General features: G+C 42.3%; 1 protein-coding gene across 1 annotated transcript; it reads right to left on the bottom strand.

Annotated features, from left to right (window-relative positions):
• Window positions 1–1,372: 1,372 nt before the first annotated feature.
• Window positions 1,373–26,753, bottom strand: LOC114665811 (peripherin-2-like). Its single transcript, XM_028820436.2, is given in 4 exon segments — window positions 1,373–1,877; window positions 14,608–14,854; window positions 25,907–26,217; window positions 26,219–26,753. Coding segments are annotated over 4 exon segments (1,053 nt in total). The 5' UTR covers window positions 26,489–26,753; the 3' UTR covers window positions 1,373–1,652.
• Between the last annotated feature and the right edge of the window lie 99 nt (window positions 26,754–26,852).

Raw genomic sequence — 26,852 nt, 5'->3', positions numbered from 1 at the left:
ACTGAATGGCAAACCCAAATGCCTGTCTTAATTTTCTTTTTAGCCACAACACTTCAGCATTTTTACACATGGCTACAAAGGGTCCTCTGCTGCGCCATTAGAGCAGACACTGCTGTAGCTGAAATTGAAATGACGACTGCACATTCTCAGAATGGTTCGTGACATATTACCAATGCTGTAGAGTTTATTTACTGTGGTAAGTTAAAATAACCAATCGCCCACCTACCGTGGCGTCAAGCTAATAGAGTTGAAATGATGCATCAGAAATTCAGTAATAAATGTACAATTTATTTGGACTACTTTTAAATGTAAACATTTTTAAGTAACTGCTGCCATGTAAGTTAGGATTGCTAATGAGACATTAATTTTCCATTACACAAAAGAGGACAATGTTTATGAATGAAGTAAGGTTTCTGCATTTTGCTTCAGTGTACAGTATTTAATAATAATCATTTTTTTTTTTTTAACTTTCATTATTTAATTAAAACAGGAGTTTTCCTGCTTTGAGGCCTTGCTGTTATTGAACAAATTAAAATTTGTGGTTCATGCAGCATGCTTTTAATGTTTTGACTAGAACATAATAAGTAGAATATCAACACCCAAGTACAATTTGCAGTCTTAAGTGATCTCAGATGTACATTTTTTCCAGCAATAAAATACTCCTCATCTAATAGGTTGCTAGATGAACAGACCCGGTTTAGCAAGTACAGTCCAAATATAGTACATATAAGTGCAAAGAAAATGGAAAACGGGGAAACACTTCAAAGATCAGTGCTTCCCAGAGCAGCCCAACCTTCTATCTTCTGCCTTCCCTGACTCTCTGATAGATGAACGCAGTTTCTATTCGTGCTGTGTTCTCCTGGCTGCAGTTGTGAGGCCATTTGATATACCAACTGGTCCATTTGAGACTCCTGATGGGTTTCACCAGCTGTCCCTGCATTAGCAAAATCTAAGACACCTGAGCTTTCTAAGATGAGTGCAAACCTCCCTGAAATTGTAGGATTTAAAGGCCCAGGGCTCATCAGGCTTCACATCAGAAGTTTACATTTCTTAATCACTAAAAATAAAATATGAAATTTAGAAAATCTCAAAACACAAAACAAGAAAAGTAAACTTGTGATTTATTGCGTGCCTGGATCTGCCATGGAGAGAGGAATAGCGGGTTATGTCCGTGTCTTCTATCCATCCTGCTAGAATTGGGATATGGAAGGGTGTCTCTTTGGCAGAGAGAATTATACCAACACAAAGGAAAGGACTGAACACAGAGACAGGTTAAGACTACAAGGACAACTGAACTAAAAGAGAACGTAAAATGTGAGCCAGTCGACCTTTGAGAGCCTGAACAGACAGTTGGATGCTTGCACTGGGGGGTGAATTTTAAATCATGCTGTTAGGTCCTGAAGGCTGATGCGGGTTGTATTCCACTCTGATTTGAGTTTTGCTCACAGTCATGTTGGTGTTTAGAAAGCCCAGGTGTCCAGCATCTGTAAATCGATGGCATTTATTGCATGTTGCATTTTCCTGAAAATACCAGTATACAATGGTTATATTTGCAATTCATTCAAAAATGTTGTTCACTTTTTGTTGGATTTTTGTTTTGTCTCCTGGAGAGGATTACTGCTCCTTCATTTGCTTCCACAGTGATGTCCTGTTCAGCTGACAGTCGCCACAGTCTGAGCCTCTCCTCCACCACCTTCAGCTCCAGCCTCAACCTTGTTGAGCTTACCCATGGACTTGAGGTCCTCTGCAAATGAGCTGAAAGTTTCTTTGATGCTTTTTTCCAGTAGCCAGCCTTCACTTTCACTCTCTGGATCGTCAGGATTTGACAGACTTCCTAGAGATGTGTGCAAGTAGCGTAAGCCAACCATGACTGCCATCTGTAGAGAATGATAAAAACCAGTTAGGAGCAGAAATAACATGAGTTTAGACTTTTGACATTTATCATCTGGGGCTTTAAAACCGCTAAAGAAAAAATGGTTGGCCAAGAAATATTCATTGTACAGCATGTGCTGTTTGTTACTTGGTGGGCAGCTGGAATATCCCGTTCCTGCTGTAGCTTCCAGTGGGTTAGCCAGTTTCCAGATCTGACGCACGTTTCTTTAAATTCAGTCTGGTTTTGTGGGCATAAGTTTTAAAGTTTCATTTTAAATCTATAAAAGGAAACCGTGTTTCACCTGGAAATTTTTTTCAAAGACATAAAAGGCAAATGATACTGTAAGTCCCTGAAGTGGATAAAAGCCTGTGGCTGAGAGAGGTACAAACACTTTAATTGGATAAAAGAAATAAGGATTAAAAAATAATAAGCTACTCTAATGGACTTAGTGGGCATTGGGAACAGCATAGGAAGGTTGTTACTCAGGCTATGGATAAGCAGTCACGGCAGCAACATGGTGTGTAGTTCAACATGGGACCTGAATTGGGGAGTTTGGAGGTGCCACCTCAGTAGGCTGGATTAGCTATATAGTCAAAACTGTCGGGATTATTATAGGTGATTGTCTCAGTCTGTCACTACTTATGTTACAAACATCTCCAGTAGAAGGTGAGACTCACTTAAAATGCTTTCTAATTTGGTTCCATATTCTAAGATGGAAAATCTTTTATCAGTGGCACCTCTGCAAGACAACCACCTCTTTCAACCTTCGCAAGTATATCCAGTTTTTAATACCTGGAAAAGTTTTGGGATTAAAATGCTCAGAGATCTTTATATAGACAACATATTTACATCTTTTGAACAATTACGTTCAAAATTCAACCTCCCAGCTACACGTTTCTTTTACTATCTTCAAATTAGAAATTTTGTTAAACAGAAATTGCCTGATTTCCCCCACCTCACACCCTCCACAATGCTGGAAAAAATACTGCTCAATTTCGAGGAATTAAACACTAATAAGATTTTATATAATGTGGAAATAGAGTCCCTACCTTTCAAAGATCCAAGAGGACATTGGGAAGAAAATCTCTTAATCAATATATCAGAAAAGGAGTGGAAGGTAGCAAAGCAGAGAATTCACTCGAGCTCTATATGCGCAAAGCACAGAATTATTCAACTAAAAATTATTTATCGAGCTCAAAACTGCCCAAAATGTTTCCAGGGCAGGATCCAACCTGCGAACGCTGCAACCAAGCTCCTGCCTCACTGGGTCACAAGTTCTGGGCCTGCACCAATCTAACATCATTTTGGACAAAAATTTTTAAGTGCCTTTCAGACAGCCTTGGGGTCACAATCCCTCCTAACCCACTAACAGCTGTGTTCTTCCAGATGGACTTGAATTGGAGAAGGACAAGCAAACGGTGATTGCATTCACTACACTTTTGGCACGCAGACTTATTTTGTTAAATTGGAAGAATCCTAATTCTCCTCTGATAAGTCAGTGGGAAACCAATGTTTTATATTATTTGAAATTGGAAAAAATCAAATTCTCAGTTAGAGGATCTGTACAAAATTTTTTCAAAACCTGGCAGGATTTAATCAATATTATTTTAGAATAAGAGAAATAACTATTACCGCATTTAATTCCCTTCTCCATCTCTTATTTACATATATATTTACTTCTCCCTTTCTTTTATTTATTGTTGCCTTATTAAAAAGCCTTAAGCAATTTTCCTTTAGCTAAGCTCTCCTTCTCAGGGGTGGGGTTTGATTTGTCTTCAATTTTGTTGGGTTATAAATTGATCTATTTGTATGGAATGATTACAATGAAAATTAATAAAATAAAAATAAAAAAAGGTGAGACCTAAGTAAGGCCTCGTATTAGGTTGGACTGACTAATCAAAGTCTTAAATCCAAAGTACATATTTAACTTTTTTTTTTTTGATACTGTATATTTTAAAGGCAGATGCCACTTATGTTGTCTGTAGTCGTGCAAGACAATCTGTGTAGTGACTCCTGTTTGAATGTTTCATATTATATTGACCTCATTTTAACTTTCCAAAAAAACTTGGATCTCCGGGCAAGATGCTGACATTGAGTGCTGGGCACTGGAGACATAATAATGGTTCTGGAATTAGATGTGCGGCAGTGCTGCTGATGTGGAACCAGGTAGGAGTTCACTTATCAAGTCTGAATTCCTGCCTGGGTTACTATCAGGCACTGAGGTCTTATAAACACAAGTTCTCCTAGAAGTACCGATTCATTGGGGGTATAAAACAATGTCTGTGGCATACTGGGGGGTAAGGCATAAGAGGAAACTTGTGATGTTTTAGTTTAGAAACAATGCTTAATAAAATGAAAAATGAAATTGTGTGGCAGGAACTGATAGGTCAATGCACCACAAAGAGTACAAGTAAGAAAAGATTACATGCGGAAGACAATAGAAGTCAAATCCAAGGGGTTCCAAGGTGGATATGGGGTAATATGAGTCCCAAGAGCACCATGGCAGGAGAGTCGAGCAGAAGGTGAATGGTAACCTGAAGGGTTAGGAGAAAGAATACAGGATTGTCCAGAAAGGAGCATGAGAGAGGTTACCTATTAAAATCTGATAGGGGAATATCAAAAGCGTGCAAGTAAGGATACAGAAATAAAGAACAGGTGCCTTTTATAGTATCTTTACAACGTATTTACTGGCCACCATCTCAAGGAGCTTTTCAAGTGCATCATTTTATTACAGTTGCTTACAGACTTCCATGGCTTTATTATTATTTTTTTAACTATTATTTAAAATTTTTTTAACAATTTCATTATAGGCTGGCACAGTGAGTTGGTAAGCGTCAAATATCATCTTACTGCAGAGTTACAGTACAGTGTCTTACCCCCATTGGCAAGACCTACCAGGCAGGATTTATGGGTATAAACAAGAACCAAGTAAGAAGGACCCCATGAGAGTTATGCTAAAAGGTAGGAAAAAAATACTACATACAGTTAGGTCCATAAATATTTGGACAGAGACAACTTTTTTCTAATTTTGGTTCTGTACATTACCACAATGAATTTTAAATGAAACAACTCCGATGCAGTTGAAGTGCAGACTTTCAGCTGTAATTCAGTGGGGTGAACAAAACGATTGCATAAAAATGTGAGGCAACTAAAGCATTTTTATAACACAATCCCTTCATTTCAGGGTCTCAAAAGTAATTGGACAAATAAAATAACTGGAAATAAAATGTTCATTTCTAATACTTGGTTGAAAACCCTTGGCTGGCAATGACAGCCTGTAGTCTTGAACTCCTGGACATCACCAGATGCTGGGTTTCCTCCTTTTTAATGCTCTGCCAGGCCTTTACTGCAGCGGCTTTCAGTTGCTGTTTGTTTGTGGGCCTTTCTGTCTGAAGTTTAGCCTTCAACAAGTGAAATGCCTGCTCAGTTGGGTTAAGATCAGGTGACTGACTTGGCCATTCAAGAATTTTCCACTTCTTTGCTTTAATAAACTCCTGGGTTGTTTTGGCTGTATGTTTTGGGTCATTGTCCATCTGTATCATGAAACACCACCCAATCAATTTGACTGCTGTATTTAACTGGATTTGAGCAGACAGTATGTCTCTGAACACCTCAGAATTCATTCAGCTGCTTCTGTCCTGTGTCACATCATCAATAAACACTAGTGTCCCAGTGCCACTGGCAGCCATGCACGCCCAAGCCATCACACTGCCTCCCTCCACCGTGTTTTACAGATGATGTGGTATGCTTTGGATAATGAGCTGTTCCACGCCTTCTCCATACTTTTTTCTTGCCATCATTCTGGTAGAGGTTGATCTTGGTTTCATCTGTCCAAAGGATGTTTTTCCAGAACTGTGCTGGCTTTTTTAGATGTTCTTTAGCAAAGTCCAATCTAGCCTTTCTATTCTTGAGGCTTATGAGTGACTTGCACCTTGCAGTACACTCTCTGTATTTACTTTCATGCAGTCTTCTCTTTATGGTAGACTTGGATATCGATACGCCTACCCCCTGGAGATTGTTGTTCACTTGGTTGGCTGTTGTGAAGGGGTTTCTCTTCACCATGGAAATGATTCTGTGATCATCCACCATTGTTGTCTTCCGTGGACGTCCAGGTCTTTTTGCGTTGCTGAGTTCACCAGTGCTTGCTTTCTTTCTCAGAATGTACCAAACTGTAGATTTTGACACTCGTAATATTGTAGCAATTTCTCGGATGGGTTTTTACTGTTTTCGCAGCTTAAGGATGGCTTCTTTCACCTGCATGGAGGGCTCCTTTGACCGCATGTTGTCTGTTCACAGCAAAATCTTCCACATGCAAGCACCACACCTCAAATCAACTCCAGGCCTTTTATCTGCTTAATTGATAATGACATAACGACGGACTTGCCCACACCTGCCCATGAAATAACCTTTGAGCCAATTGTCCAATTACTTTTGAGCCCCTGAAATGAAGGGATTGTGTTCAAAAAATGCTTTAGTTGCCTCACATTTTTATGCAATCGTTTTGTTCACCCCACTGAATTAAAGCTGACAGTCTGCACTTCAACTGCATCGGAGTTGTTTCATTTAAAATTCATTGTGGTAATGTACAGAACCAAAATTAGAAAAAAGTTGTCTCTGTCCAAGTATTTATGGACATAACTGTAGTGGAAAAAGCGGCATAGAGTCGTGATGTGGATTTAGTACCCACAGAAGGTGATGGGTAAGAGTCTGGTGCAATGCCAGTCTGGCCACAGTCAACAGTGAGATGGATTGAGGCATATTGGACCTTGGCGATGGAAACCAGTCATTAGAACTTGGAAAATGACTTTTGTGCCAGTGAAGGAGCCTGGAACCTTGCATGTTGTTGAAAAAGACTAACTAGATACAGTTGAGCCTCATCTTTATCCAGACCATTGGCCTATGGCACCATTAAGTGTCTGCAATTGCACCATTGGACAGAACAGTGCTGCGACCCATGCATTTGGGATTTATTTTGGGGGTGAGAAGTTTGCCTCCTCAGCGCAACTTCAAGTTGCAGGAAGGAAAACTTTGTTGTTTGCACACATGAACCAGATCACTATGCAGAATATTTGACATTTTTAGAGACAATATGCTCCCTGCTTGAAAAGATGCATCTACTGGGACATAGTCCTACTAGCAGACTTCAGTGCTCACGTGGGTCATGACAGAGATACCATATGATGGGGCATAATTGGGAGGAATAGTCTGCCTGATCTGAATCTGGTGCATGGATTGTTGTTGGATATTTCTTCTTCTTAATGGTTTGCCCATAATGAACACCATAATCAAAACCAAGGTTTCTCATAACTGTACATGGTACTAGAGTACCTTAGACAAAAGATCAGTGATCGATTTTGTAGTCATGTTGTCTGATCTGATGCCATATTTTCCAGACATCAGGTAAAGAAAAGTGTTGTCAGGGCTGCCACGAAGCTGTCTCTGACAAATGAAGTCTCCATGGACAGATTCGAAAGACCCCAAAAAATAACAAGGGTGTGTTGGGAATGTTAAGCAGATTCATCAAGTTTGGGATGAGTTCAACTCTAACCTTGGAAGAGCATCTCTTGCGTCTTGGGTGAGGTCTGGGACTTGGAAACTGAATACACCATATCCAAGATCTCCGCAGTGGGGACAGCTGCCAAGAACTGTGGTGAAAGCCTTGTTGGTTACTGTCATGGCAGCAACCCTATGACCCATTCGTGGAAACACTGCCAAGTTGAAGAAACTGCACTTTCAGGCAATGTTACCAAGAGTACCCAGATTTGACTGAGATGTACAAGCAGGTGAGAAATAAGGCCACTGTGAAAGTCCGCGTTTGGGTGGAGTTGGGTGAGGCCATGAGGAATTCATTTAGGGCGACCTAAAAGAGGTTCTAGCACAATGTTCAACAACTGAAGAAAGGTAGGTGGGGCGTCACTCAGACTTTTCTTGGCAATGGTGGAGTAACCTTGACCCCATCTGAAGATATCGTCGAGAAGTGAAAAGTGCACTGCGAGTAACTCTTAAACCAGAGCCAGAAGCATCGGTTAGGTCTGTGTTCGTCTCGGTGTCTGACATTGCAGTGGTGATTAAAAAGGTCCATAGTGACAAGGCCACAGGAGTGGATGAGAAACAACCATGGTGGTAATTTGGCTTCTGTACCATTACTGGACTCAGGATTAGGGTAGAACTGCTGCTTCTCCTGATCAAGAGAAGCTAGCAAAGGTGTTTTAGGAATGTAGTTCGAATGCCCCAGCCCTTCCCGTCTGGTAATGTCCAAGGAATGGTACAGTAGGAGAAAACTGAGGAGCAGAACCCGGGACATGCTGGAGGAAATTAATCATTCAGCTGGCGTGAGAGTGTTGCTAATTCCCCAGGCGGTTTTTGAAAGGAATTACTGCGGCTAGGGTGGTCTGATCAGAGCAGCCCAGCCTGTTGGTGCCACAAGCAGGCTGACAATGAGGATGATGATGTACAGTAGGTGCCACTGTTGTAGTTACTCTGAATTTATGACAAAATCCTGTTAAATTTGGCTTCAGCACATTATGAAGTAAATTTCTTCCACAATTGACATTTGCATTGTGTATCTTTGGTCATTCGTAGTCATTTTCAAAACAAAAAAAAAAAGAATACTGAGAACGGTGATGTGCGGTGATCCCTAAACAGATGAGAACAGAACTCATTAACATCGAGTATCCGAGTTTCTCCTGATTGGTGAGTCAGACTTGTTTTTTGTTTGCGATAGCACTACCTGCATTCTTGTTTGAGTTGCTTGTGTGGGTACGACTGACTTTGGACCTGTGTCTTCCACAGCATGTTGGGTTGAATATTTACACCTAACTTTTTTAAACTAAAATACGTTTTCATTAAATCTTTACCCTGTTTTGTTTCAATGACTGATATTTGTATATATCTGATAGGGTGCAAGTACTGTTCATTTTTGGAGAAGGGTAAGAATTTGGGACGAGCATTTACTGTTGGTGTGTTGTATTTTCTTTTGAATATATATTACTGCATGTTATTTGTAGTGTTAGTGCTGCCCGTAATAATAATAATATTTTCTTTTCTTTATTTATTTGCCTCTGCTTGAATGTTGTTTAACATCGTCCACCTACCTAGTGAATGGTGAAGTGAAGTCCATTTCTATTAAATTGTTACAGTATTACACAGTGGCAGACGCTCTCTTTCTCTCTGCCTTATTTCCCCCAGGCAGCTGACCCCAGACCCTTTGAGTAAAAGGCAAAAACTGCATTAGAATAAACTGAATTGGGCTTTTTCACAAATCAATCCCACTTCATATGTTACTAAGTGAAACATCCAGGAGGGCCTGTAGTGAGCCTCAGATGGTCCATTACATCAATGACTTCTGAATTTGCACCTCTCTGTGTTTGTGCTTCTCACTGGCCATCCCCATCCCAGCCTCTTTACATGGCTGTTATTATCTGGCATTAGGTATGTAGGCCAAAAGCCAGAATTGATGTCAATTTACTCTTGAATACAATTGAAAGAAAATGGAAATACCATTTTCAGTTATTGATGATACACACCTCTGAACGTGAATGCTTTTACTTGGTAGATGTTCAAGAGCATGGCTGGTTTCCTGTCTTTTTTTTTTTTTTTTTTTTTTCCAGGGTCATACTGTTCTCATCAGAGAACTTGAATTATTAAGAGAATGAGCTTCTTCATCTGTACACTCCTAAAGGCCCAGTGGGAGGAGGCCATGCCAGCATTTGTCAGTTCACCCTTTTGGTTTAAATGGAGCTGGGGCGGTTTGGCAGTGACCTGCAGAGGTAACAGTACCTTTTAGTATAAATACCACCATAAAGCAGTGCTGTGGTGCTGGACCACCTCACTGCATGGCAATTAACAAGACACTTCACAGGGTCAGTATTTCAGAAAACATCCTGGTGATACTGTGTGTATATAGTATATATTATATACTGTATATTGTGAAGGCTTGCCGGCTTTTTACTCCGGTCCTCACCCCCAGGCCGCCAGGAGGAGCTCTCCCAGTTTTTATACACAGCCCTGCTGGATACCTTGGGGGCCACCAGGAGTCGCTGTAGGGGGGCTCGTGGACTCTTATGCGCCCTATAACCCGGGAGTACGTCACGGTCACGTGACAGGAAGAAACGATGTGTTCCCGGGTTGAAGAAAAGGACTGTTTACCCTGACCCGGAAGGGATAAGGAACTGTGGACGGATTGGACAGGAACACCTCCGGGTCAGGGTGTATAAAAGGACGATGGGAAATCCCAGACGTCGAGCTGAGCTGGGTGGAAGGGTGGCAAAGTGTCTGGGAGTGTGGAGGATTGATTATTGATTTATTATTGAGTACTGTGGAGAGGAGGGTGCTTTGTGCACAATTATTATTATAATTATTATTAATAAACCATTATTTGGACTTTTACCTGGTGTCTGACGTCTAGTCTGAGGGTTCAAGGGGTCACGGAGACCTTTATCTGTCATAATATACACACACACTCACTAGGGTCTTTACCCCCGGTCACTTTGCTCTCCAGCCACTTCGCGTCTTTGCCGCTTGTGTTGTGAAGAGGGGGGCTGAACACACCCAAAGGAGATGTGGTCGCTACTCTGAAACCCCCTCTTAAATGGCGATACAATGGGAGACAATTAGTTGTTTTTTTTACCTCCTCTTTTCTCGATCAGTTGCTGGCTTGCTGCTGCTGCAGTGCCGTGTGATCTACTCTTTGCTCGCCTACCCCTTCTCCCCCCCCAAGCCCTACACGCCGTTGTGAAAAGGGGGGCTGAACGCATTCCAAGGAGACGTGGTTACTCCTCCGAAACCCCCTCTTAAATGGTGATACAATCGGAAACAAATAAGTTGTTTTTTTATACTTCCTCTTTGCTCGATCAGCTGCTGGCTTGCTGCTGCTGCTGCTGCTGCCGTGCCGTGTGATCTGCATCTCACACAGTGCTTCAAACAGTTAAAAGCCTGTACAGCAGCTGTCCTACTCTTTGTCTTTTATTTCTGGCCCCGGGCCTGGTTAAATCTGTTGGCACAAAGTCTCGTCTCATGGGACATGAGTTCTTGAAATTTTAGTTTATAATTTAAAAGTGGAGTAAGAATCTGAAAATCTAACAACATCACATTAAATTTCGACAACTTCTGAAAAGAATGATACCAAACATATATGTGTAGGTTTTAAAATTAACCCGATTTAAAGCGTGAGAAAAACGTCACATAAAAACGCCACATAAAATCGTTGCACTTTTAGGCTTAGGATTTTATATATATATATATATATATATATATATATATATATATATATATACTGTATATATATATATATATATATATATATATATATACTGTATATATATAATAAATAGGGCGGCACGGTGGCGCAGTGGGTAGCGCTGCTGCCTCGCAGTTGGGAGACCTGGGGACCTGGGTTCGCTTCCCGGGTCCTCCCTGCGTGGAGTTTGCATGTTCTCCCCGTGTCTGCGTGGGTTTCCTCCGGGTGCTCCGGTTTCCTTCCACAGTCCAAAGACATGCTGGTTAGGTGGATTGGCAATTCTAAATTGGCCCTAGTGTGTGCTTGGTGTGTTTGTGTGTGTCCTGCGGTGGGTTGGCACCCTGCCCTGGATTGGTTCCTGCCTTGTGCCCTGTGTTGGCTGGGATTGGCTCCAGCAGACCCCCGTGACCCTGTGTTCGGATTCAGCGGGTTGGAAAATGGATGGATATATAATAAACATATATGAGAGAGAGAGATATGTATAGATATATAGAGAGATGTGTATAGATATATTTAGATATAGATAGAGTAGATACATACATGTATATATTACAATGTGTGATAGTTTTTCCATGTAATTTTGTGTTTTCACTATCCTGATTATTTTAGTGCCGCTCCAATGGACTCGGCTCAAATCCCAGCGCAGTCACTGCTTCCTTTTAGTTTGCACGTTCTTTATATGTCTGTAAGTTTTTTATTTTTTCCTCTCTCTCTCGGGGGTGCTCCTGCATTTTCCCACATTCCAGTTGCCCATGTGAGTGACTGACTGGCGGACATGCCCAGGATGGGTTCTGGTGCCACACAGTCCTCAGCTGAATTAAGCTAGTTCAGAAATGGGCAGGTGTATTTTTTAAGAGTGTGTAGCAGGGGTTCTCAACCTCCCCCCCCCCCCCCCAATCAGTCCACCTACAGGAATTGAAATGTTTCAAAGTACTACCATTTTAAATTATTACGTACTGAGCTCTAAAGAAACACGTAATAAGTTACATTTGTGGATTTTAATAAGGGATTACAGATTTGTGTGTATTTTTTTTACTTTTGTTTATGTACACACAATACTTTTTGCAATAGATTTAGTGTTTTGTGTAAGAACAGTATAGGATGGTCCAGATCTAATTATGCAACTTTTAATGCAATGCAGGAAAACAATGCAAGACAAAAGAATTGTTTGAAATATCTTGTAATAAACGAATGCAGGGCAGGTGCTGCCATCTATCGGCAACAAAAATAATTTTTGTGAATTCTCTATGTAATAAACTTAAGTTATAGCGTAATGAAAATTGCATAATTAGATCTGGACCACCCTGTAGTGTGGTTTGATATTAGAAAGAACTAGAAAGCCTAAAATCTTCATACATTTCACTATTAACACTTACACAGTTACATGTGAGTTCAGATTAACATGGATTCCTGGGGAGCCTTGACCACGGTATGGATTGGCTCATCATGGTGGAGATTCAGAGGGAGCTATTGTCTCGGACCCCCGTGTCAGAAGTGAGAGACTTTGAACTGGCATGGATGATGGGCAAATAAAAGAATGAGGCCATGCGAGTGAAGTCTTGCAGCAGGAGCACAGTGAGGCAAGGTGGTGGAATTCAAGTGTAGCTCAGCATAGAAATCTGGGTTTGGCTGCTGTGCATTCGTTATTTTTTTGCTGTTCCCTCATGTACAACATGGCAGCTGCTTACATGCTACAGTTTGAGAACCACTGATATCTAGTGATCTGGGTTTAAAAGTCAAAGTGCATGTCGTAAGGGGAAACGGAGTTGAGAAAGACATTTCGTGGAAGTCAAACCAGTTTCATGCTGTTTCTGGGTCATGGGTTGTCCTCACAGAATCGAGCACAAGGCAAGGAACAACCAATATATGATCATAAATAAAATGAGGTGTGGTCTTTGCCTTGACTGGCTCAGTCTGCTGGATTCACAGAAGAGCTCAGCTTACTTGTCACTAGTGGACTGCCAACCAGCTTACTCAGGCCGATGAGATGAATTATATCATGATGGGATGTCTGTGTGCCCAATGCTTGTGTTTTACTGGCCATTAAATGAATGGTAAAGGTCTTGAGTTTGCCAGGAAAATGCTTCCAGCTGTACACATAGACAGTGGACCAAGTGCCAGTCCACATGCGTGGGTTGAGATGTGCAAATGTGAGAACTGCACAGGTGGAGTTCAAAAATGGCTCTGTGTGCTGCCATGCACACTGTTGTTGATGTTTATGGATATCCCAATGGCAGGCATTGCACCCTGCCCTTCCTCCATACCCATCATAGCCCAAACACATTTTACTAATCATTTGGATCGAGACGAGTCCACTTCTCTTTACCATGCACATTATGTTTGCTTGCTCTCATTTGTGTTTTGCGTAGTGAAGCGACGTCCCTAAGCTGTTGTGCTTGACATGATCAGGCCAGGAGTGTCTACAGGAACAGTTTTGGATGGCGAGGCTGTTTATTGCCACTGGTGTTGGCTTTATTGGTTCCAATTTGTGTGTTAAGCAGATCTCATGGAATTTGGCGATTTGTTTCTGTTCTTATATTCGCCCCCTGGTTTAAAACAAAGAGGAGATGATGCATCTCCTTTAAACTCATTAGAACACTCAAGACAAGAACAGGCCATTCAGCCCAACAAAGCTCGCCAGTCCTATCCACTTATACTGTAAGTGTATCTCGGTTTTCTGATAAACTGATCACTTGAATTTCAGGGTCTCATCCCTCCACTTCTTAAAAGGTATTCTGGGTCTAACCTGACTGGACATTTGTCAGAAACTCCAGTGGAGGAATTCCCTTTGGCCCAATTCACTCCTCCCAACATTCTGTTGACTTGTCTACTAAACGCCTGAAGAGGTCCTTTTATAAGGGCATCATATGGCTTCTAGTGCAGCTGTGTCTTCTGAGCGCCAGTCTACATGGTGATGAAAATACAGTTTCACTAACCTTTTGTGGAACGTCAACTGCTGACATTCTTGCTAATCAAATATTGTATGGCTGGTGGCATCCATCTGCCCTCTAAAATCCTGGACTGAGCATTTTTATGTCCAGTCTCCTCACCTCATTTTGCTTTAGGTAGTAGCAACAAGGCAGGAGATGATTCCAAACAGGACATCATCCTGTTGTCGCGCACTTTTACTGACATCACGTCAGTTTAGTTTGTTTTTAATATTTGAGAAAGACCCTTGTACTTTATGATGCAAACGTTCGTCTGTAGCCATATGCCTCTTGTTTAGCGTGAACAGAAGACCCAGCCTCTTATCATGTCCATTTGACGGGTGTGTATGGGTTATGTCCTGTTAATGGCACTCTGACACGTTTACAAGCGCACACATTCATCAAAACCTCATAGACTTTCAGGGTGTAAATGTTCCAGATGTGTCCCAAATTTAACATAAAGCTAGAAAATCAAAATTGCACATGTTTTTTAACGTGTCCTTTTTTTGTTTGCTCTGAGAAGGTAGTGACATGCCAATATAGAGCGAGACCTTTGGGCTTCCACTCACCTCGAAAAGCCAAACCAGAAGAACCAGGGCTCCGATGGAGTTCATCATCCCACCGTAATAGCTGAGCAGGGACTCTCGGCATCCTCGTGTCCAAATGTTCAGCTCCTCTGTGTGATAGTCGTAGCTGTAGTGTGCTGAATTGTTGGTGATCTGATACTGGATGCAGGGCCTCGGAGAATTTGGATTGCAGCAGCTGAAGGGCACTCCGTCTAGCAGGTATTTCCCATCGATATTGCTCTTAATGCGGCTGCCGAAGAAGAAAAGAACAGCGTCACGTTAGACATAAAGCACCATGGCAGCGTGTTTATATTGACTCTCCGCACGATAAAGAAATGTGCTTGTCTGTTATTCTAGTGGCATGGTGGCGCGGTGGGTAGCGCTGCTACCTCGCAGTTAGGAGACCTGGGTTCGCTTCCCGGGTCCACCCTGCATGGAGTTTGCATGTTCTCGCCGTGTCTGCGTGCATTTCCTCCCACAGTCCAAAGACATGCAGGTAAGGTGCATTGGCGATTCTAAATTGTCCTTGGTGTGCGGATGTGTGTGCCCTGCCCGGGGTTTGTTCCCGTCTTGTGCCCTGTGTTGGGTCCAGCAGACCACTGTGACCCTGTGTTAGGATATAGCGGGTTAGGCAATGAGTGACTGACTGTTCAGTCCATCTGGAGAGGAGTCTGTGTCATTGTCATGTCATTATATTGTTTGTATTGTCTTGAACTTCTGTTATAGTTAACGGTTGTTTTAAAAATTGCACGTTCTATGTTGTAGTTGGAGCGAATGAATTTTCCCTTCTCTACCTGTCTGTCTGTCTGAAGGACAAAGCAAAATCCACTCTTTCTCTTTCTATTTCCTTATTTCAGTTCGGACTGATGTTTAGTTTTCGGAATATTCCTGCATAACCCACCCTGAATAGCTAGGAGTCTCTTGACTTCTCAGAAGCATGAACCTCATTTTCAAAAACCACTTCAGACAAAATGAGTGGGTGCCCCCGTCTCACGTATGGCACCCCAGTTTTAAGGGTGCTTGCTGCTCCTTTGTTGACCTGTTGACTTTGGCTCTTGGTTTTCCTTGATTTGTGTTTTTTGACTGGATTCTGTGTCATGCTGACTTTGGTTCCTTCTCACAGTGTCTGTTCATCCTCCCGCATGGGAATCTCAAGTTACTAAATACTTCTAATTAAAGAGTAGTTCTATTAAGTTTGACTTATATGAAACATTACATGCGTTTAATAAATTCATTAAAAGATGAAAAAAAAAAAAGTGTTGCGTCTCAGTAGTGAGACCAGACTGAATCCGGATTATTCAGTGAGTGAACAAGCACAGGCACATTTCGGGCTGCCGTGATCAAACTGTGTGCTTTTTCCAATGGGGCTCCTCAATGCACATGCATGCAGAGGAGCTGACTCGGTGAGGCCGTGTGTGAGTGCTCCCTGGAATGCCCAATTTCTTGAATGACATTTATTTCTATAGCACATTTTCATACAGCTGATTTAGCTCAAAGCGCTTTACAAGATGAACAAAAAAAATATAAAAATAAGATTCGGCAACACTAAGTAACAAAAAAATCGAGTAAGGTCCGGTGGCCAGGAGAACAGAAAATAAAAAAACACTCCATGGGCTAGAGAGCAAAAAAAAAAAAAAAAAACAACAATCTGCAGGGGTTCCAAGGCCACGAGACCACCCAGATCCCATTGGACACTTACCCCATCTGTGGATAGATGTGGTCCTTAAGGGCTGCAGGTTTTCATTGCACAGCCAGTGATGGAGATGATTTACCTACACTGTCATTTAAAAATTGCAGGCAGTCACTTTTTTTTTTAGCCTTCTACACCATACAGGTATCATGGGATGTGACTTACTCTTCTCATGGTCAGACTCTGATTTTCCTTATAATTAGCTGAAAACAGTATAAATTACAGGTTTCGGCCACTTTACAATTCACTAATCATAAATTCAACCTCAAACCAGGCCGCCTGACCAAAGATGAATGATTCCAGCTATAAGACCTGTCTGTGTGAATATTTATTAAAAGAACCAAACTAAACGTTCAGTCTCATGAAGCGACATGTTCATTTAGTCCAGTTTCTGATTCTGGTGAACATCTTCTCCACTGCTTTCCACTATCCTAACGTATCGCCCTCTGAAGTGGACATCTGGTGCTTGCATTTCACATTAAGTACATGCTGGCCCGCCACATCCTTGCGAGTTGCCTTTTTTTCTTGCACCACACACTAGCCTGGCTCATTGTGACCCATCAGACTGGCAGGGTGTGTGTTGTAGTGGCTAAGGAGCTGCCCTCGAGACCCTGGGGAGACTGTGTCACCCTAAGCACGTCACTTAACCTGTCCATACTCCAAACAGCTCAACTGTGGATCTGCATTTGTAAAGTGTCCCCTAGAGACAGACATTCTGTAAAATTTAGGTTCAGACTATTTCTCTTGTATTAGTGCTTGCAGCTCTCTGCGTCTGAATGAATACAATTTTCAGGCACAACATTTAGCACAACTTCTGGGCCATTACAAACGATTGTCTCAGGCTGACCCCTGCCATTCATTTCAGTTTTATTTGCCATTGTTGTGTCAAGACATTAACGGCATAAAATGAGGCATGTCTGACATTGGCATGAAGGCTGAACCCTAATGTGCTCAGGGAGGCTCACTGACCCCACATTTAAGATACAAGTGGCATAAGATGCAAGTTTAAAAAAAAAAAAAGGTGTTCAAATGCAAAGTATGATGATGAGTGGAGTATAAAAGTAATTATAATAATAATTTTTTGCATTTATATAGCGCTTTTCTCACTACTCAAAGCGCTTAGCAATTGCAGGTTAAGGGCTTTGCTCAAGGGCCCAACAGAGCAGAGTCCCTATTGGCATTTACGGGATTCGAACCGGCAACCTTCCGATTGCTAGTGCAGATCCCTAGCCTCAGAGCCACCAAAAGTGAGGACAGAGTTGTCACTTATCAGATCACAACGGGCACAACTACGAAAGCGCTGGCTTCTTGTGATTCTCGCCCTGCGCTTCAGCTTTATTTAGTTTAGCTGTCAGTCACCGGTTTAGTAAAACATTCTAAAAGATAAACTTTCTACCTGGGGATGAACTAATCTAGGAGTAGCTCAGACCAAACCCGCTTTAAAAGCGATTCAGGGTTACAGGGGGGCTTGGTACGTACTCAAAACAGTAGTATGCAGTGCCCACTCATGCAAACATAGGGCCAATGGAGAGCTGCTAGTTAGTCCAACCAGTACATCTTTGGAAATGTGGGAAGAATGCTCACCTGGCACGGCAAGAACAGGCCCGGGATTCAAAACCAGAATACCGGAGTCTTCAAGCCAAAACGCTAACAACTGGGCTTCCCTCACTGAATCTCCTCCACCACATATTGAAAATAGCTGTAGGTTGCCGACCATACTCAATCTGCATTACTAGAAGGAATATGCTCTCGAGTTTGGGTTTAGAAACCTTCAGGGGTCTGATAAGTTACAAATTGTGTAATTGTCTTTGCAGTGTTAGATGTCCTCACCCCTGTGACAGGAGGCCTATCTAAGTCTGGATTTAAAACACAATTAAAGTCCTCAGCCATTATAATTTTATGAGTGTTCACATTGGGAATGGATGCAAATACATTTTGCATGAATTCTCTATCATCCACATTGGGTGCATAAACATTTATCAGAATCACTTGAGAGTTAAATAAATTACCCATGACAATCACATATCCTACCCTTCAGGGTCAGATATTGCATCTGATGCTACAAATGAGACTGTTCTATGGATAAGAATTCCCACCCCTCTAGTTTTCTTTGTAAAGCTGGAATGGAACATTTGGCCAGTCCAGTCTTTTTGCAGCCGGACCTGATCATTGCTTAATAAGTGGGTCTCCTGTAAAAATACTATTTTAGTGTTTAGACCCGTTAGGTGAGAGAATATTTTCTTTCTCTTTAATTCGTGATTCAGGCCTTTACCATTCCAGCTCATAACGTTAACTGTCCCATGATGGAGACATTGATTCTGAATTTCTGATGTCATTTTGTAGTCTTAACTGGAAGTGAGACACCTTTGACCTAAATTTACAATTTTCCCCAGAAGTTATTGCCATGAAGCCTATTATTATTATTATAAGCATTAAAAGGATAGATTAGAGATAGCTTGTGCTCTTCCCCCCACCCCAATCTTCATTACTAGATTTGCATCGTTTTATTCATTCTTTCTTTCTTTCTCTCTCTCTCTCTTTTCTTTCTCCTGGTTGATGCTGCCCCCTCTCATAGCTTCCGAGCCCACCCTTCCATCCATTCATTTTCAACACCTGCCTCAGAGTCCTCCATTTTGAATTCACTTTTGCGTAGAATGTTTCCTGTTATTCACGTATCTCTCGGCCCGCTGGTCTTCCACTTACACCCCCATTCCATGTGCAGTGATTTAACTGGTGACCCTCAACTGGTGGTGGTGTGTGCGAGTGTGGAGTGGCACATAGGCCGTAGCTGCAAGCACTCCCCACTTTTGAACAGCACTAACAAGTCTGATAAGAGATGGCCGTTTACCATTGTATTTGTTTTTATTTTTAATGACTTGAAATTGAGAATTCCAGTGATCTGTACGTTGGGGGCACAGGGATCTGGGCTGCTCTACCATATTCCTGGGAGTCTGGGTCTCTGTCTGCCTGAAGTTCTCCCGTTGTTCATTTTTCTTCCACATAGCCTCCAATGCACTTGTTTGATTTGTGGTGACTCTAAATTGGCCTCAGTGTGAGTGAATGTTGCCCAGCATCCCATCCAGGAGTGTCCACCACCTTGTGTCTGATACTACTTGGGATAGCTTACAGTCCCTTGTGACTCTAAATGAAATTAGCAGGCTCAGAAAATGGATGGATGGATGGTACGTTTGGGAAAGAAGGCAGACTTCAACAGTAGACGGCCGTTTGTGTGTCATTTGCTCTGTGAGTGTTTTCCCTACTTGTTGGTTGCCATGTTCCTCACCTTCCACACTACACGTTTTGCACAACAGACTTGTCTGCTCGTCATCCCCACTAAGTGTTGGACTTCGTACGTACTACGCACTGGTGAAAGACTGTGTGGTCTATAGGTCAAGGGGGGGTTTATATTACACATTTAGTATGACAGACACTTGAATGTTATGAAAGCAGCAGACTTTTTTTGTATCACTTGAATTAATCTAATTAGTAGTTGTGTGTTACAACACTAGGCAAACTCCATTTTATACGAGTTTTAAACTCTGTCAGTCATTCATTGTCTAACCCACTTTGTCCTGAACTGGGTCACAGGAGTCCCGGCTTGAGCCTATCCCAGCTAGCAGAGGGTACAAGGCAGGGAACAACCCTGGGACATGGTGCCAGTCCATCACAGAGGGAACACACACACACACACACACACACACACACCCACACACACACCAAGCACACTTTAGGGCCAATTTAGGATTAAACTACCTTCAGTTTAACCACAGCACACCCTGGCCTGTGCTATCATTGTTCTGGCCAGACTATTGGTGTGTTAATCACACTAGTTGACTAGTTTAGCCTGTTAAAGGGGGTACCATCACAGTGTGCCTTACAATGGGATTGCATTCCTCTACTTTACTATGCACAGACTGCAGGTGTCTTCCATGCTGGACCAAACCCAAACCCTAACCCTACACCTAACCCTATTTGCATGCTGCACACAATACACATCACAAGTGTTACATTGAAATCACGCTAAGCCACAGATTGTGTGAGTTATTTGCTCTGCAGATTTAATTCCATGTACTGACCATTAAACACTTACTGCAGTCTGCATACCGCTTAGAGGTGTCCGTAACATCTAAACAAATCATTGCTCTTTCTTCCATTAGTCCATTTTCTTACATTTACTTTTATCCAAAGCAATTTACAACATGTATCATACAATTGATCCATCCATCCATTTTCCAACCCGCTGAATCCGAACACAGGGTCACGGGGGTCTGCTGGAGCCAATCCCAGCCAACACAGGGCACAAGGCAGGAACCAATCCCGGGCAGGGTGCCAACCCACTGCAGGACACACACAAACACACCCACACACCAAGCACACACTAGGGCCAATTTAGAATCGCCAGTCCACCTAACCAGCATGTCTTTGGACGTTGGGAGGAAACCAGAGTGCCCGGAGGAAACCCACACAGACACAGGGAGAACATGCAAACTCCACGCAGGGAGGACCTGGGAAGCGAACCCAGGTCCCCAGATCTCCCAACTGCGAGGCAGCAGCGCTAACACTGCGCCACCGTGCCGCCCATACAATTGATTGCATTTCTTTTTTTTCCCCCAAATTGGAGCACAGACAGATGAAGTGACTCGCTCAGGGTCATACAGGGTCGGTAACAGGATTTGAACCCAAAACCGCAGGGTCTGAAGTCTAAAGCCTTAACCATCATGCCTCGGTCTTGTGAGACGATACAACAGATCTGATTGTGCTCTACTCATGAACATAACACAGCATCGCATCATCAGACTTGCCGGGGATGCCAGAGCCAACCGCAGACGAGGCGCCAGTACACTGCAGGCATACAAGACCGTTAAGCGATGCTTGATCTCCATGCAAATTAGTACTTAACTGCTCAAGTGTAACTTAAAGTGACTGACACCTGCTGCAAATTACACACTGGAAGGTTTACCTTTTGACACCTGGAGTGTTGTCAGCACCTGTCACTCTAGTGGTCACTCAGTGTTTCTTGTAATCATTTTGGAAGTTCTCTGGTTTTCTTCCAACATTCCAAAGTTGTGGAGGTGAGTAGGCCCTACAACAGACTGGTTGACTCATGGGTGTCATCCTTGACAGTACTCTATCTTTCCAATCTCACATTAATAACTTCACCCGATCTGCTTAACTTCCACCTACGTAATGTTAATCACATCCGCCCCTCCCTCACTCCCCATACCACTGCCATTCTCGTTCACAGTCTTGTTACTTCTCATCTGGACTAATGCAATTCACTCTTCTTTGGTCTTTCTAATAACTCTCTCCATAAACTTCAGCTGGTCCAGAATTCTGTTGCCTTCATCATTACTCGAACCTCATCTATTCACCATATCACTCCGGTCTTGCAGCAGCTTCATTGGCTCCCGATTAAAATTCGAATTGATTTTAGAATTCTGCTGTTAACATTTAAGGCCATTCATAACCTCGCCCCTCCATACCTGACTGACCTTCTTCATGTTGCCATTCCCTCCCATAACCTTAAATCCTCTTCCTCCATCCATCTGACCGTCCCTCTCACCCATCTAACCACCATTGGGAGCAGAGCATTCAGCCATTCTGGAACTCAACTACCTACTGAGCTTAAAAATATCGAATCATTTTCAACCTTCAAATGTAAACTTAAAACCCATCTGTTTAAAATGGCTTTTTCTTTATGATTACAGAGGCTTTGTTTGGTTTTAATTTTTATATTTTCTGAGGTTTTAAGTTTTATTTATAATGTGCTTTTTTATTTATTATTTGTTTGGCGTCCTTCATTGCTTAAAAAGGCGCCTTCTATAAATAAAATGTATTATTATTATCATGTCTTAAGACCTTGAACTGAGTTAACGGGAGAATCAGCAATACAATATGTCTCTCTCTGTGTGTGTATATATATATATATATATATATATATATATATAAAATGTGTGGTGTTTGCCGACTGGCTGACCAATCACAAGTGTTACCTGGTAGGTAGCCGCCTAATAATCAGATTGTGATTCAGATTTAAAAAGAATGTAATACTCCAATCTTCACCCTGCCAAATAACCGGACCAGCCACCATGGCACAGTGTTGCCTCGGACACTGATGTCGGAGGTTCGATCTCCATAAGGGGATGCAAAACTCCGTACACCCGATGAGCCCCAATAAGGGAGTATTATTTGGCAGATACTGTCTTGAGCTGCCTCTTGGAACTGAGGGGTCGTGGCGGAGATTCACACTTAATAAATAATATATATGTATCCTCTTTAATAAAACCCCTGTGTGTGTCCAGTGTCCGTGTGTATGTGTCTTCTGGTGAAGTGCGCATGCGCGGGGCACGGTGTGATGCTTCAAAGGCCGCCTAAAGCGTCACACAAGACAGAGAGGGCGGGACCTATAAAATATTGCAGGGCCGATCCAATCGGATTTCGGTAAATGAGGTAAGACCTAAAACATAAAACACGAAAAATCCAATCGGGTACTGAGTCGCGGAGACCAGCTTCCCCATTGTTGTGCAAGTGTTCACTCTGAGGATGTCAGATTTGCAATTAAGAAGCTTGACCCGGTAAAGTGTGAAGTGTCAGTCGTTGAAGGGGTTTTCCTAAATATACGAATTTTCATGATATTACAATACGATGACTTTTAAAACTAGATTTATTTTTCGCGCACATTACATCAGTTGCTGGGGAGAATCTGCTGATTGCCCACCGTTGTGACAGAAAATTAAACGCATATTACGGACAGCAAAGCCAGTATTACTGTCAGAGAAGATTACAGGCATTTTACGGAAAAATTTCATGAGGTAAAAAAATAGAAAATTTTTCCTAAATATCTTCTTCAGACAAGAAACAGAATGAGGTAAAAGGTCCCTTGCCATTTAAAATAGACTGTTCCTACTAATGTTTTATATATATATATATATATATATATATATATATATATATATGTATATATATATATATATATATATATATATATATATACAGTAATCCCTTGATATATCGCGCTTCAACTTTCGCAGGCTTCACTCAATCGCGGATTTTATATGTAAGCATATCTAAATATATATCGCAGATTTTTGGCTAGTTCATGGATTTGTGCGGACAATGGGTCTTTTAATTTCTGGTACATGCTTCTTCAGTTGGTTTGCCCAGTTGATTTCATACAAGGGACGCTATTGGCGGAGAGCTGAGAAGCTACCCAATCAGAGCACGCCGTTAAGTTCCTGGGTGCTGATTGGCTCAGCGACAGAGAGCAGCATTCGATTCCGCTTTGCGTTAGCCAGCATCTCATCTCGCTCATTCAGCATCAACGTGTTTCGCTGTGTAAAGAGTTAACTTTTGTGTTTATCTTTGTAGGTAGTCAAGCCAATGGAAGATGCTAACGATTGCCGAAAAGGTAAAAGTTTTGGATATGTTGAAGGAGGGGAACAGCTACGCCGCCATTACGGCATCATTACGTATTAAATAAAACTCCTCAAAGATATACGATAAGTATATTTGTGTGTAGTATATAAACAGTGTGTTTACATACATAATCTTACCTAATATCTAAGAGAATATAAAGGGTTTATGCTGTATAACTGTGCAGGAAATGTTTATAAGAGTGTGGGAGAGTTTATAAGGGCTTAAAATGTACTATATATTATAAATTTACTTCATGGATTTTCACCTTTTGTGGGGGGTTCTGGAACGCAACCCCCGCAATTGAGGAGGGATCACTGTATATATATGTATGTATACAAATATTACACATACATTCATATATACATATATATATACACACACACACACACACATATACAGGGTGAGGCAGAAAGGACAAACGTCTTTGAAATGGCTAGAACTCACCACTAGGTGGAGTGACAGATGTGCGGTAGGTGGCGTTAGGTTTGCGAAGTCTTAGCATTTTTTTATTTTCTTTTTAGTTGAAGTCATGGAGCCGTGGACGATAGAACACCGCGTTTTTGAGTACGACTGTTCTGTCAAGAACAACCAATCTATTACCGCAATTCAGCGTCAGTTTCGTTGCCATTTCAATATCCACAGAAATAAAGCTGTTCCCGCTCGTAACACTATCCTATGTTGGGTTAAAGCACTTCGTACACGAGGTACACTAACGAACAAAAGACAGCCGAGGGCTACACAAATGGCACGTACTCCTGAAAATGTGGAAAGCGTACGACTAGCCCTGCTGCGCAGTCCAAGTCGATCTGCTCGGAAGCATTCTTCTGAACTTGGCCTCAGTAATCGTTCGGAGTACTATATCAAGATGATAAACAACTTCTTTTTACATGAATTACAACGAAAACGTATTCCCATCCGACGTGTGTGGTTTCAACAGGATGGCGCGACAGCCCACACAGCTAGAGTATCAATGGATGTTATTCGCCCTCTCTTCCCTGGTCACCTCATTTCCAGGTTTGGTGCCATTCATTGGCCTCCTCGGTCCCCTGACTTATCCATGTGCGATTATTTCTTGTGGGGTCACTTCAAGGCACATGTATACGAACATAAGCCCCGTACATTGGAGGAACTGAAGGAAGCCATTAGCGTGGAAGTCGGCCAAATCGACAGAGCGATGTTGAAAAGAGTGGAGGCCAACTTCCATGAACGCCTTCAGAAATGCATCAGTGATAACGGACATCACATGGGAGATGTTGTTTTCCACACTTGATTTTGTCAAGTGCTATTTCAACATGAACACAAATCTTTCAATAAATTTCTTTGTAAGAAAAAATTAACAATTTTGTGATTTTTGTAAAAAACGTTCGTCCTTTCTGCCTCACCCTGTATATATTATATATATAGGACATATACTGAACACACCTACATCTAACCTGTATATTACTTACACTATACACAATATTGTTCCCATATTAACAGTACACGATGACACATTGTTTGTAGACTTGAGACAAATGTGTCCCCTACAGTAATGGTGTGGGCACTGCAGCGTCTCACACTGACTAACACCGTCATGCATGAAGTGCGGTTCGTTTCTTACTCACCTCTCTGCCCCACACGCTGCACATGGCGACTGTCCAGCACCATGACAGTCTCGTAAGCTCAGATGCCTGCCTGTCTGCTCTCCCCTGACTATTTCAGTCCCGTGTCAGTGTGCCAGCGATTGCCACACCACATAAATGGATGCATACCATGTTCATGTTGTGCGTCTTGTGTTGTGGATACTGAGTGGCACATGTGTTAGTTGCACTGCATGTTGGGTGGTTCATGTTCTCGTGACACTAGGTGTGCTAACTCATCCTGGTCCGTAGAGTGGTGACATGTTAATCAGCACATACAAGTTACAGTTTCACTGCGTTCTGCACATGTAACAAACCCGTCACACTAAACACCAGATGTCGTGCATAAAACGTTAGTTTTGTTAGGCAGTCTACCGGTTGTGTACGTTTTTCACGGATTTGCCTGTTGGATTGCCAGCCCTGGCCCGTAAAGTCCATTCCCTTTAACTCTTTATAGTTGATATCTAATGCCCCACAGCTCTACAGCCCCCTTTTTGTTCTCCTTATCTCTTGTAATCCTTGTGTCAAGTCGGTCCACCCTGAAAGGCGATATGTAAAAGAATGCATGAAGCCTTACTCCTTGACATCCTTGGAGCCGAAGTCGAGGTAGCGGTTGCTTATCCACTGGATCTCAAACCAGTCTCTGAAGTTGTTGTTTCCACAACAGCGGAATTCAATCTGCATCAGATCCAATGTCTTCTTCATGTAGCAGCGGCCGGGAGTATCCGTGTCTTTGTAATAGCGCATGCCGCTCTTGAGCCCATTGGCTAATGTACTCTCCAAAGCCAAGCGCATGGTGAAGCACATGATGGCCGTCAGAAAGAGCAGTACGTTGAACAAGAAGCAGACAACCAGGTACGGTTTCAAGATTGACTTCCAGCGAACAAAACTTGGTTGGGTCCAATGAGTCGTAACATATCTTGCCCCCAAAAGCATTGAGCAAGCAGGCAAGGATCCCCATGAGGATGAGAGAGTTGGGGACAAAGTGGCTCTCTTTATTGTCCATCATCTCACTCCTCTTGCGCAGCTCAATTTTGAAGAAGAGGCCCAAGCCGAAAACTAAAACTCCAGTCATTACAGCAAACCAGCTCATGAGCCAAAGGCCTTGTGCCAACTTTACCCGTTTCTTGGCATCAAACTTTACTTTCATGATGGCCATGTTGTTTCAAGCTTTCAGCTGAGCACCCGTTGAAGAATTAACAAAAGCTCTTATTGTGGGAACTTCAAAAAATAAACTTCAGAATTTGGCTCTCATCCCTTCAAAATACTTGGAAAACATCCAATGCTGTCCATCATTGCTGACCGCACAGCCACCTTTTAATTTTGGGCAAAATAGAATCCAAATACACCACCTTGTGCAGACTTCTTGGGTTAGAGGTGATATTCCTAATGGCGGAGGACGAGAGGATGCGAGTGATGAAAGTCGGAGATCCTTGCGTCATCCTAATTCTTCTAATCGGCCTTATCCCAATTATAGAAATCCTTGGCAGCAGGTGAAGTAACAAAGTAATCCGCAGCTCTCC

Source organism: Erpetoichthys calabaricus, chromosome 15 (genome assembly GCF_900747795.2).
Source record: "Erpetoichthys calabaricus chromosome 15, fErpCal1.3, whole genome shotgun sequence".
In the NCBI taxonomy this organism is placed as follows: Eukaryota; Metazoa; Chordata; class Cladistia; order Polypteriformes; family Polypteridae; genus Erpetoichthys; species Erpetoichthys calabaricus.
This window is presented reverse-complemented; position numbering and strand designations above follow the sequence as displayed.